This window comes from Scyliorhinus canicula, chromosome 1, assembly GCF_902713615.1.
Source record: "Scyliorhinus canicula chromosome 1, sScyCan1.1, whole genome shotgun sequence".
NCBI classification, from domain to species: Eukaryota; Metazoa; Chordata; class Chondrichthyes; order Carcharhiniformes; family Scyliorhinidae; genus Scyliorhinus; species Scyliorhinus canicula.
This window is the reverse complement of record NC_052146.1, coordinates 260,390,530-260,407,245: the sequence shown is the minus strand read 5'-3', so window position 1 is coordinate 260,407,245 and position 16,716 is coordinate 260,390,530. Positions and strand designations below refer to the sequence as shown.

General features: G+C 44.3%; 1 protein-coding gene across 8 annotated transcripts in view; it reads left to right on the top strand.

Moving 5' to 3' along the window:
* Nucleotides 1-16,716, top strand: part of LOC119973713 (REST corepressor 3-like) — a 202,358-nt gene that overhangs the window by 125,002 nt on the left and 60,640 nt on the right. For 5 of the 8 annotated variants that reach the window (XM_038812117.1, XM_038812133.1, XM_038812126.1 and 2 more), the window contains exons 7-8: nucleotides 3,930-4,055; nucleotides 6,492-6,570. In XM_038812117.1, coding sequence (XP_038668045.1) covers nucleotides 3,930-4,055; nucleotides 6,492-6,570 — 205 coding nt within the window. The remainder of the gene's footprint in view (nucleotides 1-3,929; nucleotides 4,056-6,491; nucleotides 6,571-16,716) is intronic. The other 3 variants (XM_038812159.1, XM_038812142.1, XM_038812150.1) reach the window with 1 other exon arrangement.

The window sequence follows — 16,716 nt, the reverse complement described above, 5'->3', positions numbered from 1 at the left end:
TAGTTTTTAAGCAAGGCCTTAAAGGAGGAGAGAGAAATGAAGTGGCAGTAATTTGGGGAGAGAATTCTACAGCTTTGGAGATCTGAAAAAAGGTCATTTACTCTGTGTCTTTGTTCACAGATGCTTCCAGACCTGCAGAGTATTTCCAACATTTTTTATTTTTATTCTAGAGTTTATTGCCTATGCATCTGAAAGCATGGCAGTTTTTGTTGGAGCAAAAGTAATCGGGGATGAGCAACAGGCTAGAATTAGAAAAGCAGACATTTTGGAAGTTTGTAGAGCTTGCTACAGATCTAGGGAGGGGTGAGACCATGGTGAGATTTAAAAACCAAGATGGAAATTTAAGGTGGAAGTCTGGAGGTCTTGCCAGACTGAAAGCCAATATAGTTCAGCGAGCAGAGGGACGATGGATAAATGGGATTTGGTGCAAGTTCGGACATGGGCTTTTAAATGTATTCAAGTTTATGGAGGTGCATGGTTCCCTTTTAAATGCTGGAGTGTTTATTTTGTATTACAGTGATCAGAATTGTGATGGTACTTCAAATTCCAAAGATGTGCAGGTTAGGTGGATTGGCCATGCTAAATTGCCCTTAGTGACCAAAGAGGATGAGGTGAGGTTACAGGGTAGCGGGGATGGGGCAGAGATGTGGACTTGGATGGGGCTGGTGCAGACTTGATGGGCCAAATGGCTTCCTTCTATGTTGATTCTATGAATCTAAATGCAGCTGGATCAGCGACAATATGTATCAACAGTTTGTGCTCAATTCCTCTAGTCAACACTGATCACCAAATCTTTTAAAATATTGATGATCGTAATGCTAAAGGCCTGTTGCTATAAAGTGTACTTGCCTTAAAATAAATTGCACTGCTCTGATCTAGGTGAATCAAAATACACCTTAGTTCAATTCTGTAATATTGAAGACAAAATAGATTCAGTCAGATTGCTTAAAATTATCTTCCAAAATCTCTGCAATAATTACATTTTTTCACAAATGCAAATATCTTCACTTTGTGTGATTAATTGTACTTAGAAAGTTAAATTTAAATGCCTTCCTTATCATGTTTAATTTGAGTTCACATCTTCTGTTGAACACCTTCATCAGCAGTTGATACTTTCCCTGATGTTATCTCAGTTAAAGAGTGACAACTGCATTCATGACTACAATTCCTGAAATGTCACAAGCTGAGCTAGTGCAATATAAAGAATTGTCGGCCATTCACAGAATAATTCTTGCCCAGATTGAAACATTTTAGAAACGTAGAAAATAGGAAGAGGGGTAGGCTATTCAGCTCGCCCATTCATTATAACCATAGCTGACCCTCTATCTCAATGCCATACTCATGTGCATTCCCTATGCCCCTTGACACCTTTAGAGTCCAGAAGTATATCTAATCAGAAGTATATCTAACTCCTTCTAAAATATATTCAGTGATTTGGCCTCCACAACCTTCTGTGGTAAAGAATTGTACAGGTTCACCACCGTCGTCAATAAACAAGTTTCTCCAAATCTCAGTCCGACATGGCCTCCCCATGTTCTAAGCCTGTGAACATTTGTTCTAGAACAGCCCCCCATCCTCCTTAGATAAGACAAAAATTGTGCACAGTACTCCACCTGTGCTCTCGCCAAGGCCCTGTACAGCTGCAGTAAGGCATCCACGCTCCTGTATTCCATCCTCTTGAAATGCAGGCCAACACATCATTTGTCTTCCGAACTGCGTGCTGTAACTGCATGCTTACTTCCAGTGAATGGTGTACTAGGACACCCAGGTATCTTTGTACGTCAACATTTCCCAATCTATCCAAATCATTTAAATAATATTCTGTTTCTCTGTCTGAAGTGGATAATTTCATGTTTATCCACATTATACGGCATCTGCCATGTGTTTTCCCACTGACTCAACTGCAACTGACTCGACTTGTCTAAATCACTCTGAAGCTTCTTAACGTCTTCCTCACCACTCACCTTCCCACCCAGTTTAATGTCGTCAGCAAACTTAGAAATATTACTTTTGGTTCCCTCATTGATGTATATTGTGAATAGCTGGGGCTCAAGCACTGATCCGGCGGGACCCCACTAGCCACTGCCTGCCACTTCGAAGAAGATCCTTTTATTCCTACTCCCTGTTTCCTGTCTGCCCTGTTTCCTGTCTGCTAGCCAATTCTCAAACCATGCCAATATATTATCCCCAATCCCATGTGCTTTAATTTTACACACTAACCTCCTGTGTGGGACTTTAATCAAACATTTCTAAAAATCCAAATGCACCACATCCACTGGTTCACCCTTATTTATTATACAAGTTGCATCATTAAAAAACTCCAAGTCAGTTTGTCAAACATGATTTGCCTTTCATAAATCCATGGTGACTTTGTCTAATCCTGTTTGTTTTCTAAGTATCTTGTTATTACATCCTTTATAACATTTCTAGCATTTTCCCTACTACTAATGGTAGGCTAACTGGTCTGTAATTCCCTGTTTCTTTTTCCTTTTTTAAATAGCAGGGTGAGTTGCCACCCTCCAATCTGCTGGGACTGTTCCAGAATCTACATAATTTTGGAAGATGGCAACTAATGCAACCAATATTTCCATGGCACTTCCTTTAGTATTCTGGAGATTTATCGGCTTTCAGTCCCATTAATTTCGACAGACTATTTTTCTAGTAATACTAATTTCCTTCAATTCCTTCTCACTAGCCTCTTGATTCCTTATCATTTGTTGAAGTTATTTGTGTCTTCCTCTGTGAAGATGGAACTAAAGTAGTTGTTAAATTGCTCTGCCATTTCCTTGTTCTCTATTATATATTCTCCTTTTTCGGACTGTAAGGGACCGACTTTTATCTTCACTAATCTTTTTAAATACTTTTAGAAGTCTTTACAGTCTGCTTTAATGTTTCTTGCAAGTTTACTCTCATACTCCCCTCTTAATCAATGTCTTTGTCCTCCTTTGCTGAAATGTGAGCTGCTCCCATGGTTTGCTACTTTTTCTAGCAACTTTATAGGATTCCTCTTTGGATCTAATATTATCCTTAGTTTTGTGTTTTTGCACCAGAAAGAAATGTGTAACTGTGCAATGCATCTGTTTGTTCCTTAAATATTAACCATTGCCTATCCAGTATCATGTCCTTTAATGAAGTTCTCCAATCTATCTTAGCCAACTGACACCTCATACCTTCGTAGTTTTTTTTGTTTAGAATTAGGACCTTAGTTTCAGATCAGACTTCTTCACTTTTCATCCTAATGAAGAATTCGATCATGTTACGCTCACTGTTCCCTAAAGGACCCCGAATAACAAGATTATTAATTAACCCCATCTCATTGCGCAATACCAAATCTAGGATAGCATGTTTCTGAGTTTGTGCCTCAATGTACTGATCTAAAAAAACATTTTGTGCACGATCCAGGAAATTCATCTGCTGCAGTATTCTTGCTAATAATGGCCCTATTTGCTGCTAGCACATGTTTCCTCTGCCTTCCACTTTTACTTTAAACTTTTCTGTCCTTATTTCTATCTATGTTTCTCTCTCGTGTATCTTCACTCCAGTTCCCATCCCTCTGTCACTCTAGTTTAAACCCTCCCAAACAGCACTAGCACAAATCTCTGCAAGGATATTGGTCCCAGTCAGAATTGGTCCTGATGTCTCAGGATCCAAATCCCTCCTTCTCAACACCATCACCCAGCCACACATTCATCTGGTCTATTTTCTCATACCTCAACATGTTTATGAGGTTATTTTCCTAAATTAATTGAAGAAATTCGGAAATTAATTCAGTAGCTTTTCTCAGCTTAAATATTACATTTGATTTTTTGTGAGCCTAGCCCAGAGAGAGACAAAAAGAATGATAATTCTTAGAATTTGAAAACAATGAATCTTTACTGAAAATCATTCATTACTTTGGTGTAAATTTCAACTTGTGTATATGTGCTTAGATTATGGACTGGATTCTCCGCTGGCGGGAGCAGAGTCCCCGATGCGGCAGAGAATCCTGTGTCTGGGGAAAAGACTGGATTGGCGCCGTTTGCGATGCTTCGGTCCCCGCTGGTGGCAGCATCGAGGTTAGTGCCCCACGGGACCCATTTGCATCCTATTAACAGGCTGGACACCGGATTCTCCACGCCTCCATGATGCTCTGGCACGGAAATCATGTGGGCGTGGATTGGTGCAAGTACTGCCAGCGTGGCCCTGACGCGGTGGATATCGCGGAGGGCCACGGGTTAAGTATTTAAGATAGGTGCCCCCAAAGCCCATCGGAGAGTCCCCCCTTTCCCACCCACAGGGCTAATTCTGTTCAGACGCCGTCCATATCAGATGCCCTCCCACCTGTGGACCGCCCCGCACCCTATACCCTTACGAGATCTAGTTGGTTTGTCAGGCCTTGCAAGGTCTTTTTATAAAATAAATTTTAAGTACCCAATTCATTTTTTCCAATTAAGTGGCAATTTAGCATGGCCTATCCACCTAACCTGCACATCTTTGGGTCGTGGGAGCGAAACCCACGCAAACATGGGGAGAATGTGCAAACTCCACACGAACAGTGACCCAGAGTCGGGATCGAACCTGGGACATTGTCGCCATGAGACAGCAGTGCTAATCACTGCGCAATCGTGCTGCCCGGCCTCACATGGTCTAACGCGATCTCGGGTGGCATGGTGGCATACTGGTTAGCACTGCTGCCTCACGGCGCTGAAGACCCGGGTTCAATCCCGGCCCCAGATCACTGTCTGTGTGGTGTTTGCACATTCTCCCCGTGTCTGCATGGGTCTCACCCCCATAACCTAAAGATTTTTTTATTTTGTTTTATAAATTTACGAGTACCCAATTCGTTTTTCCAATTAAGGGGCAATTTAGCATGGCCAATTCACCTAACCTGAACATCTTTGGGTTGTGGGGGTGAAACCCACGCAAACACGGGGAGAACGTGCAAACTCCACACGGACAGTGACCCAGAGCCGGGATCAAACCTGGGACCTCGGCGCCGTGAGGCCACAGTGCCCCATAACCCAAAGATGAGCAGGGAGGTGGATTGACCACACTAAATTGCCCCTTAATTGGAAAATAAAATTGAGTATTCAACATTTAAAAAAAGAGGACAATCTTGTGAGATGGCGTGATGTGAATCCCACCCATTGTGGGTGGGATCACTTTTTTAGAAAATCTGCATATTAGAGTGAGACAGCTCATCTCATTCAAGAATGCACTCCCTCCCTCTACCCAAGGTGTTGGGATCTAAACACTTCGCCGAGATCTCGGGCGATCACCATTCAGTGCTGGTCGCCACTAACGGGGACCAGATGGAATGGCTCCCGTGGGGGTCTCCCAGGGAATGGGAGGCTCCCAGGTGCCTTGCCCTCTGGGCAGGGTGGCACCCTGACACTGCCAAGGTGCCATGCTGGCATTGTCCTCGCACTGTGGACCCAGCCCAGAGATGCCCTGCCCTGGTGCAGGAGGCCTGAGGAACGCCTTGTAGGTGAGTTGGGAGTTTCAGGGGTTCTGTGGGGAGATCGAGAGATTGGGACGCCATTCTCAGTGCAGAAAATGGGACTAATTGCGGCCTCGATGGGGCTTTCCCCACATCTACACAAATGAGCATTCAATAGCGTGGTGTTTCTTGGTGCTCAGTGGCAGGAAACACCTGACTAAATGCACTTGTTACTCTTCCAATGCACTCTTCCAATTCGAGTAGATCACGCCCATAGTCTCCCAAACGGAGAATCTAACCATATAACATTGTTTTAGCTAGTTATTCAAAATGATTTGTAAAGGAGTTGGAATATACATTTTTTAAAAATAAGTCTAACTCCAAGAGGGATAACAGAATGTGTCTTATTTACTGAGAATTCAAAAACAAATGTTATTCACGGATTAATTAAGCAGATGTGTTAGCTGTATATTCAATGGTAGTGTGTATGAAAAGCGAGTACAAGGAGCCAATTAATAAAGAAATGCTTCACTGTCTTTGATCAGAGAAGTCCTGGAAGATATAAAATTCATTTTGCTAAATGTGCATTCTTCACCCAACTTTCAACAGTACAAGGATTATCCCAGGAGATGGTTGTCAATAATGCTTCAAATGTCTACATTTCATTTAAAGCGTGAACAAGTCACAACTGAGCTGTCTTTAAAAACAGAAAAGTTAGTCATTTGTTTTCACGACTTTCACATAACTCTATTATACCTCCAAATTGAGCTTCTGAGTGCAGTTGCCCTGCATTTGGTCCCTGAATGTACCTACAACTTTTCTACATGGAATATTTGATCAGTCCCTTTTAAAAGAGCAGACCAGATGAACAGCTAAACATCGAAATATCTCCACACCCGTGTTACCATCGGTGACCAGTTAGTATTCTTTCATTAAGATTAGATTCCACTTTAATCAACTGGTCTACTTTTGTTGCATCTTTCATAATTTTAGAACTTTTATGCCACTTGGGTACAAAAGCCTAAGTCAATCAATATCAACTAAGATATTTAAACTATATTCTTGATTTTAGTGATGATGGGATGGAGGAAGGAGCTGCAAATGACATTACTGACAGTGATTATGATCCCACTAAAGAAACTAAGAAAGAGGTGAGCAATTTTGATTGTAACAAAATCAAGTTCAGCTGAAGATTAATTGAATGAGACTCTGAAATTTCAAGACCCCTAGATTTGGTGATAAATTGAAGTTAAGGCTGCAGAAGCTGGCTACAGTCCATGTTCACAGTTCAAGATTTGTTCTGGGGCTGGATTCTCCACCCAGCCATGCCACATTTCCGTTTCACCCTGCCGGCGAGATGCTCTGCCCCGCCGGCCGGTCAATGGGTTTCCCATTGTGGGGCAGCCCCACGCTGTCAGGAAACCCCCGGGCTGCCGGCAAAATGGAGCACCCCACTGGCGGAGAATCCAGCCCCAGATTTTCAACATATTGAAGCCTCAATGCTTTTAAACCTCTGTTGCACAGTGGGCCTTTTAGATGACTTGTTTCTTTACAATTTAAATATATATGTTTAAACCTTCAAAGCATTAGAAACCTTCAGAGTTAGCTCAGTGCAAAGTAACAGTATTGCTGTTAATTTAAACCAGTGGCTTGGTTTTCTGTGAATGCCTGAAGTGATCGAAATGATGACAAATATGGTAGAAACTGGGACAGGGGTCCCATCTTGCCATTGTGACTATCAATTTAATACTACTGCTTTGAAGAAAGTATAAAGGTGGAATTTAATGTAGGCGACGGACATCTTGCCCATTGGCTGGAGAACCAACGAGAGCCCCGCAGTCCCTTCTTTCAGGAAACCCTGCCACATGAAATGCCAATTTGCCACTTGAATGGGTAGTGGCAGGCCTTCCCTGGGATCAAGGACCCTGTGGGACGGAAGGCATGCCTGCCAAGATCTACTAGCCGATCGGGAACTGGCAACTCTTCATTGCTCGCCAGATTCAGAATACATGAATTACACTGAGGCGATGGCTGCTACCAGTAACACACCCAACTGAGGCCCAGGATTGCCCGAGGGACCCAAAGCACAAGTGAGCAATTGCAACAGGAGGATTGCGAAGTCGAAGTGATGGAAGGGGATTGGCAGCAAAGGCAGGGGGCTGACTCTCTGAGAGACCCGGCCTCTTTGGGAGGGGGGGATGTAATCAGATACTGAGTGTCTTTGAACAAGAGAGACCCCAATGGAAGTCCGCAAGCAGTCCTTTAGGGCTAACCTTCCAGGCTTCTAGCATGGCGCATCACCTGTCGCCGTCAATGGTTGAATGCTAGTGGTATGAGGCCTTTAAGTGGACATTAATTACCCACTTAAAGGCCTCAATTGGCAGGGGCAGGGAAGGACACAAACTTAATCGGGACAGAAGTGGGAAGGTTGTGGGGCTCTGCTCATAATACCCCATCCCAACTAAATGCCCCCACTGCCGCCAAACCTGCCCATGGGGAGCGCATCAAATTCTGCAGTTGATGCCCCTGTCATGCTTGCAAAAAAAACTTGTGGCAGGAATACAGCGTATATAATGCATGGAACAAGAAAAGGTATTTAACCCAGTATGCCTCTCCTTTCATAAGAACATAAGAACTAGGAGCAGGAGTAGGCCATCTGGCCCCTCGAGCCTGTTCCGCCATTCAATTAGATCATGGCTGATCTTTTGTGGACTCAGCTCCACTTTCCGGCCCGAATACCATAACCCTTAATCCCTTTATTCTTCAAAAAACTATCTATCTTTACCTTAAAAACAAGTAATGAAGGAGCCTCAACTGCTTCACTGGGCAAGGAATTCCATAGATTCACAACCCTTTGGGTGAAGAAGTTCCTCCTAAACTCAGTCCTAAATCTACTTCCCCTTATTTTGAGGCTATGTCCCCTAGTTCTGCTGTCACCCGCCAGTGGAAACAACCTGCCCGCATCTATCCTATCTATTCCCTTCATAATTTTATATGTTTCTATAAGATCCCCCCTCATCCTTCTAAATTCCAACGAGTACAGTCCCAGTCTACTCAACCTATCCTCATAATCCAACCCCTTCAGCTCTGGGATTAACCTAGTGAATCTCCTCTGCACACCCTCCAGCACCAGTACGTCCTTTCTCAAGTAAGGAGACCAAAACTGAACACAATACTCCAGGTGTGGCCGCACTAACACCTTATACAATTGCAACATAACCTCCCTAGTCTTAAACTCCATCCCTCTAGCAATGAAGGACAAAATTCCATTTGCCTTCTTAATCACCTGTTGCACCTGTAAACCAACCTTCTGTGACTCATGCACTAGCACACCCAAGTCTCTCTGAACAGCGGCATGCTTTAATATTTTATTGTTTAGATAATAATCCCGTTTGCTGTTATTCCTACCAAAATGGATAACCTCACATTTGTCAACATTGTATTCCATCTGCCAGACCCGAGCCCATTCACTTAACCTATCCAAATCCCTCTGCAGACTTCCAGTATCCTCTGCACTTTTCGCTTTACCACTCATCTTAGTGTCATCTGCAAACTTGGACACATTGCCCTTGGTCCCCAACTCCAAATCATCTATGTAAATTGTGAACAACTGTGGGCCCAACACGGATCCCTGAGGGACACCACTAGCTACTGATTGCCAACCAGAGAAACACCCATTTATCCCAACTCTTTGCTTTCTATTAATTAACCAATCCTCTATCCATGCTACTACTTTACCGTTAATGCCATGCATCTTTATCTTATGCAGCAACCTTTTGTGTGGCACCTTGTCAAAGGCTTTCTGGAAATCCAGATATACCACATCCATCGGCTCCCCGTTATCTACTGCACTGGTAATGCCCTCAAAAAATTCCACTAAATTAGTTAGGCATGACCTGCCTTTTACGAACCCATGCTGCGTCTGCCCAATGGGACAATTTCTATCCAGATGCCTCGCAATTTCTTCCTTGATGATAGATTCCAGCATCTTCCCTACTACCGAAGTTAAGCTCACTGGCCTATAATTTCCTGCTTTCTGCCTACCTCCTTTTTTAAACAGTAGCGTCACATTTGCTAATTTCCAATCCACCGGGACCACCCCAGAGTCTAGTGAATTTCGGTAAATTATCACTAGTGCATCTGCAATTTCCCTAGCCATCTCTTTTAGCACTCTGGGATGCATTCCATCAGGGCCAGGAGACTTGTCTACCTTTAGCCCCATTAGCTTGCCCATCACTCCCTCCTTAGTGATAACAATCCTCTCAAGGTCCTCACCTGTCATAGCCTCATTTCTATCAGTCGCTGGCATGTTATTTGTGTCTTCCACTGTGAAGACCGACACAAAAAACCTATTCAGTTCCTCAGCCATTTCCTCATCTCCCATTATTAAAACTCCCTTCTCATCCTCTAAAGGACCAATATTTACCTTAGCCACTCTTTTTTGTCTTATATAGTTGTAAAAACTTTTACTGTCTGTTTTTATATTCTGAGCAAGTTTACTCTCATACTCTATCTTACTCTTCTTTATAGCTTTTTTAGTAGCTTTCTGTTGCCCCCTAAAGATTTCCCAGTCCTCTAATCTCCCAGCAATCTTTGCCACTTTATATGCTTTTTCCTTCAATTTGATACTCTCCCTTATTTCCTTAGATATCCACGGTCGATTTTCCCTCTTTCTTCCGTCCTTCCTTTTTGTTGGTATAAACCTTTGCTGAGCACTGTGAAAAATCGCTTGGAAGGTTCTCCACTGTTCCTCAACTGTTCCACCATAAAGTCTTAGCTCCCAGTCTACCTTAGCTAGTTCTTCTCTCATCCCCTTGTAATCTCCTTTGTTTAAACACAAAACACTAGTATTTGATTTTACTTTCTCACCCTCCATCTGTATTTTAAATTCCACCGTATTGTGATCGCTCCTTCCGAGAGGATCCCTAACTATGAGATCATGAATCAATCCTGTCTCATTACACAGGACAAGATCTAGGACCGCTTGTTCCCTCGTAGGTTCCATTACATACTGTTCTAGGAAACTATCGCGGATACATTCTATAAACTCCTCCTCAAGGTTGCCTTGTCCGACCTGGTTAAACCAATCGACATGTAGATTAAAATCCCCCATGATAACTGCTGTACCATTTCTACATGCATCAGTTATTTCTTTGTTTATTGCCTGCCCCACCATCTCGTTACTATTTGGTGGCCGATAGACTACTCCTATCAGTGACTTTTTCGCCTTACTATTCCTGATTTTCACCCAAATGGATTCAACCTTATCCTCCATAGCACCGATGTCATCCCTTACTATTGCCCGGATGTCATCCTTAAATAACAGAGCAACACCACCTCCCTTACCATCCACTCTGTCCTTCCGAATAGTTTGATACCCTCAGATATTTAACTCCCAGTCGTGACCATCCTTTATTAGATGTGAAGAGTCAGCAAGTAGAAACTCTGCTTATGTGAATTCCTTGATGATTTGTTTTGGAGACCTTTAAATATGGTGATGAATTTCTACTTGTGCCAGGTATCCAGGTGACCACAAGAAAAGGAAAGGAATATTTTTTTGTTAGGCACCGGAAAATAAGACTAATAATAATACAAAAATGAAAACCTGGAAGAGCAGAGAAATATACATACTTCTTAATTCTCTTATACCTGATTGCGGTCTACTGATCTCAGCTGGAAATGTACATCCAGAAATTGCCTGAGGATAGGTCACATGGTTGTGATGTCCTTCATCTTTCAGTAGCTTGCAGACATTCATTGTCTAAGTTCACATGAGAAGTAACTATTTGTACAAGTTACTGCAGTGCAGTCAACTTATTGTAAATCATTCTCTAAGGATAAAGACAGGTAATTGGAGAAAATTGGTAGGGAAAAATATTCTGCTGGCTTTTAAATTTTCCTGCATATGCTTCATTAAATTAGCATTATTTTTCTAGGTTGTATGACTTGTGCATGAAGACTTATGTATTTAAGGGAAAAATATTATGTTGTAGTGGTGGTTTTCTAGAGATGGTGAGAGAGCATTGTGATTATAAAGTTTCACCTTGACACACACACCCCTGTTCCTACTAACCTTGCTAGAACACAGTGCTTTTTGTGTTTACGTAGAGGGACTATCGACGTTCTATGTAAATGTAATCCATGTATTCTGAATCTTGATCATAAAATAAAACTGCCTAACTGTGAACACAGCTAACTTGCTCCATCGTCTAAAAAGTAAATGCAAATACTGAAATCCTAAATAAAAATGTAAAATACTGAAAAAACTGGTTCTAGCAAACAGTTCTGAAGAAGAGGCATATTGGACTCAAAACGTTGACTTTGTTCCTCCCTCCGCAGAAGCTGCCAGACCTGCTGGGTTTTTCTAGCAGTTACAGTTTTTATTTTGGATAAATAATATTTATTTCGGCCTTCTGAACTGAATAAACCGCTTACTCTAAAAATATTTACAGCATTCATCCAACCTAATGATGTCTGTTCTCTTTCTCCCAATCCAGAACATAAACCAGCTGGTTTCTAATCTTTAGGATGTAATGAAACAACTATGGAGAATTGCTTAAGCAGGCACATTCCAAATCAAAAGAGGATGATGGGTGGGTGCTACCACACACAAAATTAAGTGCTGGAAATAAAGCGAAGGGAACAGATGCATTGTTTAGGGAATGAAGAGAGGATATTAGCTGGAGTATTGGAGAAAAAATTCAAAGTAGTTAAAAAATAAACCTGGTGAAATATAAAAATGAATGAATTCCACTGCCAAGGGATAGGATAGCAATGCAGATAAGTCTTCTGCAGTGTAGTGGCACTCATTTGTTGCACTGTTTTGTACGACAAAAATACGAGTCTGCCACATGTGACAACCCATCACTTTGTAAGAGTCTCTAAATGATCCCACTAAGAAATCCATATATAAAGTTTTTGTTTGCGTAATATGAATTGCACACTCTCACACTAGGGTATCACCTAATGAAGAGAACTCAGCTTTGTTTACGAAGGCTCCAGACTTGAGACCCTTACCCAAATGTGCACAGAAGTGCTGTTAGATTTCAAACAACTAAATACATGCAAGTTGTCAACAGGTGACATGAAAGGATTTTTTTGCTGTTGCCCTCCCCAGGACCACCTGAGCAGTTAGCTCATTGCCTACCTGGATATCTGGGGCTTGTGGGAAGAATCCTATTCTCCGTGACAGTACCTTAAGTTACGGGTTGGATGCTCCATCCCGGGATGTCCGAAATGCATTCCTCGATGGGGTGGAGAATCGGGCGGTGGGGGTGAATCAGGATTGGCACCAGGCGCTGATCCGAACCAGATGCTCCATCCCCCAACTGGCGGTATGAACAAGGTCCACGATGCGTGCCGGTGGGGGTGATGGGAGAGGGAGGAGGTGTAAATGAATGCAAATGGGTCTGAGTGACCTATTTTCATCTATTCAGCGGGCCCGGCGCCCTATGCACCAGCCTCCCATGATTCTCTGGTCCCCTTGGCTGGGAATCACGTGAGCGTGATCACTTGGGTCTCTACCAGCTTGGCCCTGGTGTGGTGGACCTTGCGGCTTGGTCCCCCGTGATGTCCACCACTCCTGGGCCTTGCTGGTAGAGACTACCCAAGCCCATGCAAGAGCATCACACCTCCCCCCCCCCCCCCCAAACAATGCACTGCCTGCCTACACCTCCTCTACCAGACCCCTCCCCACAGGGACCCCTGTGGTAGGGAGACCCCCCCCCCCCCCCCCCCCCCCCCCCCCCACCCACATGGAACCCCTGGAGTAGAGAGAGCCCCCACAGGGACAACCTGACCAAACGAACTGCAATAGGGAGACGCCGCTTCCCCCCCCCCCCCCCCCCCCAGGGATCTCTGTAATAGGGAGACCCCCCCAGACACCTGTAATAGGGGAAACCCCCTCCTATCCAGGACTCCTGTGACAGACGGATTCCCCCAGGTACCCGTTTGATAGGGAGACCCGCCACAGGGACCACTGTGATAAGGAGACCCACCCAACACCCCCCTCCAATGGGATCCACTGCCTAAAGAGATTCCCCCACCCCATAGACCCCCATAACTCACACACACACACCCCCCACCCCCAGAAATGGGACTCTTGTCTGGAAGCTAGAGATCAGTGAGGTGTATTACAGCTGTAACACTTACCTTGCAACTGCTCGTGTCAATTCTTCCTCCTCAAAGGAGAGCAGCTGTGACCTGCTTCTGGTTCCCACAGATCCATTAGCTGCAAGCCATTCATGGCTTTCTGGTAGTGGACTGTGATTGAAAGCTTCTGCAAACCATCTGCAGCTTTGTTCATTCATCTCCTGTCATGGTTCATTGGCCGAAGCAATGTTTGTAAACATTGACCACATCAAAGAGAGGTAAGTGCAGTGAAATCTCACACTTGAGAGATTGAAATGCAGGATTGGATGTCCCGGGGGGGGGGGAGTAGTTCTGGACCGATTTGCGGTGGGGGAGGGTAGGGTGGCCACCTGTGGGACCTCACTATTGAGCCACCTGCTCAAGATGGCGGTCTGGTATCAGGAATCCCTCACATTCCACTCCATGCATATATTTGCATCCCGCTTTGAGATCCCAAGGGGATCGTAAAACTGGTGCAATTCAGCTCTGGTGGGAGAATATACTACCCCAACCAGAGAATCCAGCCCCAGATCTTTTAAGGCTGGCCAATCCATTAACACCCTGAAGTGATGTGAGCACGCCTGTCTTCAGAATTAAATGTTTGAATCTCCTACAGCGCATTCATCTGTTTTCTGCCTTCCATTGCCAAATAGCACTATTAAGTCAACTTGAACCCAAAGTGAAACTGCTTGGGTGGGATTTTCATCTTTGAAGCGGGAATCGTGGGGCCGAATTCTCTCCCCCCGCCCGGCCGGGTCGGAGAATAGCCGGCGGGCCGCGTGAATCGCGCCACGCCATCCCGATGCCCGTCGCGATTCTCCGCAAAGTGAAGAATCAGCGCCACTGGGGCCGGCGTGGTTGACACGGCGCTGGTCAGGGTATGCGCTGATTCTCCGGCCCGGGCCAGCGCAATGATTCTCCAGCCCACATGGGCCGAGCGGCCATCAACAAAAAGCCAAGTCCCGCCGGCGCCGTTCTAACATCCTCTGAGCCGGTGGGACCTCTGCCTTGAAGGGTCCGGGAGGCGGCCTGTGGCTGAGGTGGGGGGGGCTCCGTTGTAGCCTGGCCCGCGATCGGCGGGCCGGCCTCTCTGTTGGGGGGCCTCCTTTCCTCCGTGCCGGCTCCTGTAGCCCTGCGCCATTTGGCGTCGGGGCCAGTGCAGGGAAGAAGGCCACTGCGCATGCACTAGTTGACGCCGGCCCAACTACGCATGCACGGACCCCGCGGCACCGGGTTCACGGAGGGATCAGCAGCTGGAGCGGCGTGCTACCCCACTGTGGCCCGGAGAATCGGGTCTCGGAACGGGCGCCGACGCTGGAGTAAAACACTCCCGTTTTTACGCCGGCGTCGGCACTTAGCCGCCCGATGGGAGAATCCCACCCCATGAGTTTGACAATTTGCTGATGTCACAATCCTGTCTCATGCCAAGCAGTGCCTGTCCATTTTCATCACATGTGACTGCGTCCTGAAGCAGGGCGGAGGTGAGCAGATGATGCCTCCATTCATTGAGACATTAACCGATATTGTTAGATGAGTGTAATGTCCCTTAAAACTTCACCTCCTAACCCCTTACTCTCTCTATGACTCCCTTCACCCCTCAAACCCCCCACCATACCCACTCAACCCTTTCCTTGCCCCCATGCTCACTTTACTCACTGCAATACTTCATGTCCTTCATTAGAAATCAGGAGCAGAAGGCAATTCAGCCCTTCGAGCCTGCTCCGCCATTTAATCAGATAATGGCCGATCTCTTCCTGGTCTCAGATCCACCACCCTGCCTGTTCCCTTATCCCTCTAACCCATACTTTTCAGAAATATAGTAAGAAGTCTTACAACACCAGGTTAAAGTCCATCGCCGGCATCTCCACATCATGGCTACCATTTTCAGAAATATATTCATCTTCTTCTTGAAACCATGCTATGCTTCATCCCCCTCCATGTCCACTCATCCAGTATCCTCTGTGTACAGAATCCCTTAGCCCTATAATAACATTGGGAAGTCTTTGATATGCTCACAAAACACAAAATAAACTCATTTAAATACCTTTTCAAAAAAACCTTTTAAATGGTCCTGAAACTGTCAAAATAAATAATCTCTAGTACCCTTCATAGCTGTATCAGAAGCCCCTGCTGAGCTGAATCCATTTTTGATTTATATATCAAAGCCTCCAGAGAAAAAAAGCATTAAAATCTTTGAAGTCTTTAGAAATCCTCAGCCATTTGTTCAAGCTTGAAAGCAGGGCTACAGATGTCTGAGCAGCACAAGAAAGAAAAGATTAACTCTCAGGGAAAATGTGACCCCCACAAGGGCAGGAGTGTGTGTGAGCTCGCTACCCGCGCCCTTAAAAATAACACACAATGGGAATCTTGGAACTGGTGTTCTGCATGATACATTTCAAATTATGTTCAGCGTTAGTTACAAACACTGAAATGTAACCCAAATTGTTTTAAAATGGTGATCATAAATTTCCCAATGGTGAAACATAAACAATACCAGGAAATGTGAATTTAATTCATTGCTTGCTGCAAGAAAGCAAAAGTAGGCTTGAGCTTAATCCTGTGTCTTAATACCACAATTACTGTTAAAAAAAAATTAAACCATACTTTTTTGAATGGAAACTGGGATAATTCTTCTTTGTGATTCACTGACCAGAGTTGTGTGTTTTCAGGGTTTTGTACTAATCAAGTGCTGAGTACTATCGCAACACCTGACTTATGGTGAGTGTAGGGGAAATCTTAAAATGAAGTTCAGTCATGTGATCTCTGGATTTCTGTCAGCCCCATTGTGTTGCTACAGGATTGAATGTGCTGCCTCAGAAATCCAGAAGTTCTGTTAATTGGCCTTTCCCAACCCTTCACCCACTCTGGGTTACAAGTGCCTCCTGTCTGAAACTGGAAAAGCTTGGATTCATAGATGATTAAATTTTTTGACCCTCCTGAATTCAGTGTTAAAAAGAAAGAATCTTATCTATTGAGACCTTGTTTGAAGTGACATAGCCAGTGATTATCATTTGCCTTTATTTTTAGCACGTATTTGTTGTTTTTAGAAACGAACAGTTACATGGTTAAAACAATGAAATGGGATTGCTTTGAGTTAAAATACTGTATCATTACACATTCTTGTAATTCCTGTAGCTCAGTTTTACTTGCACACATGTTGTTTTAGC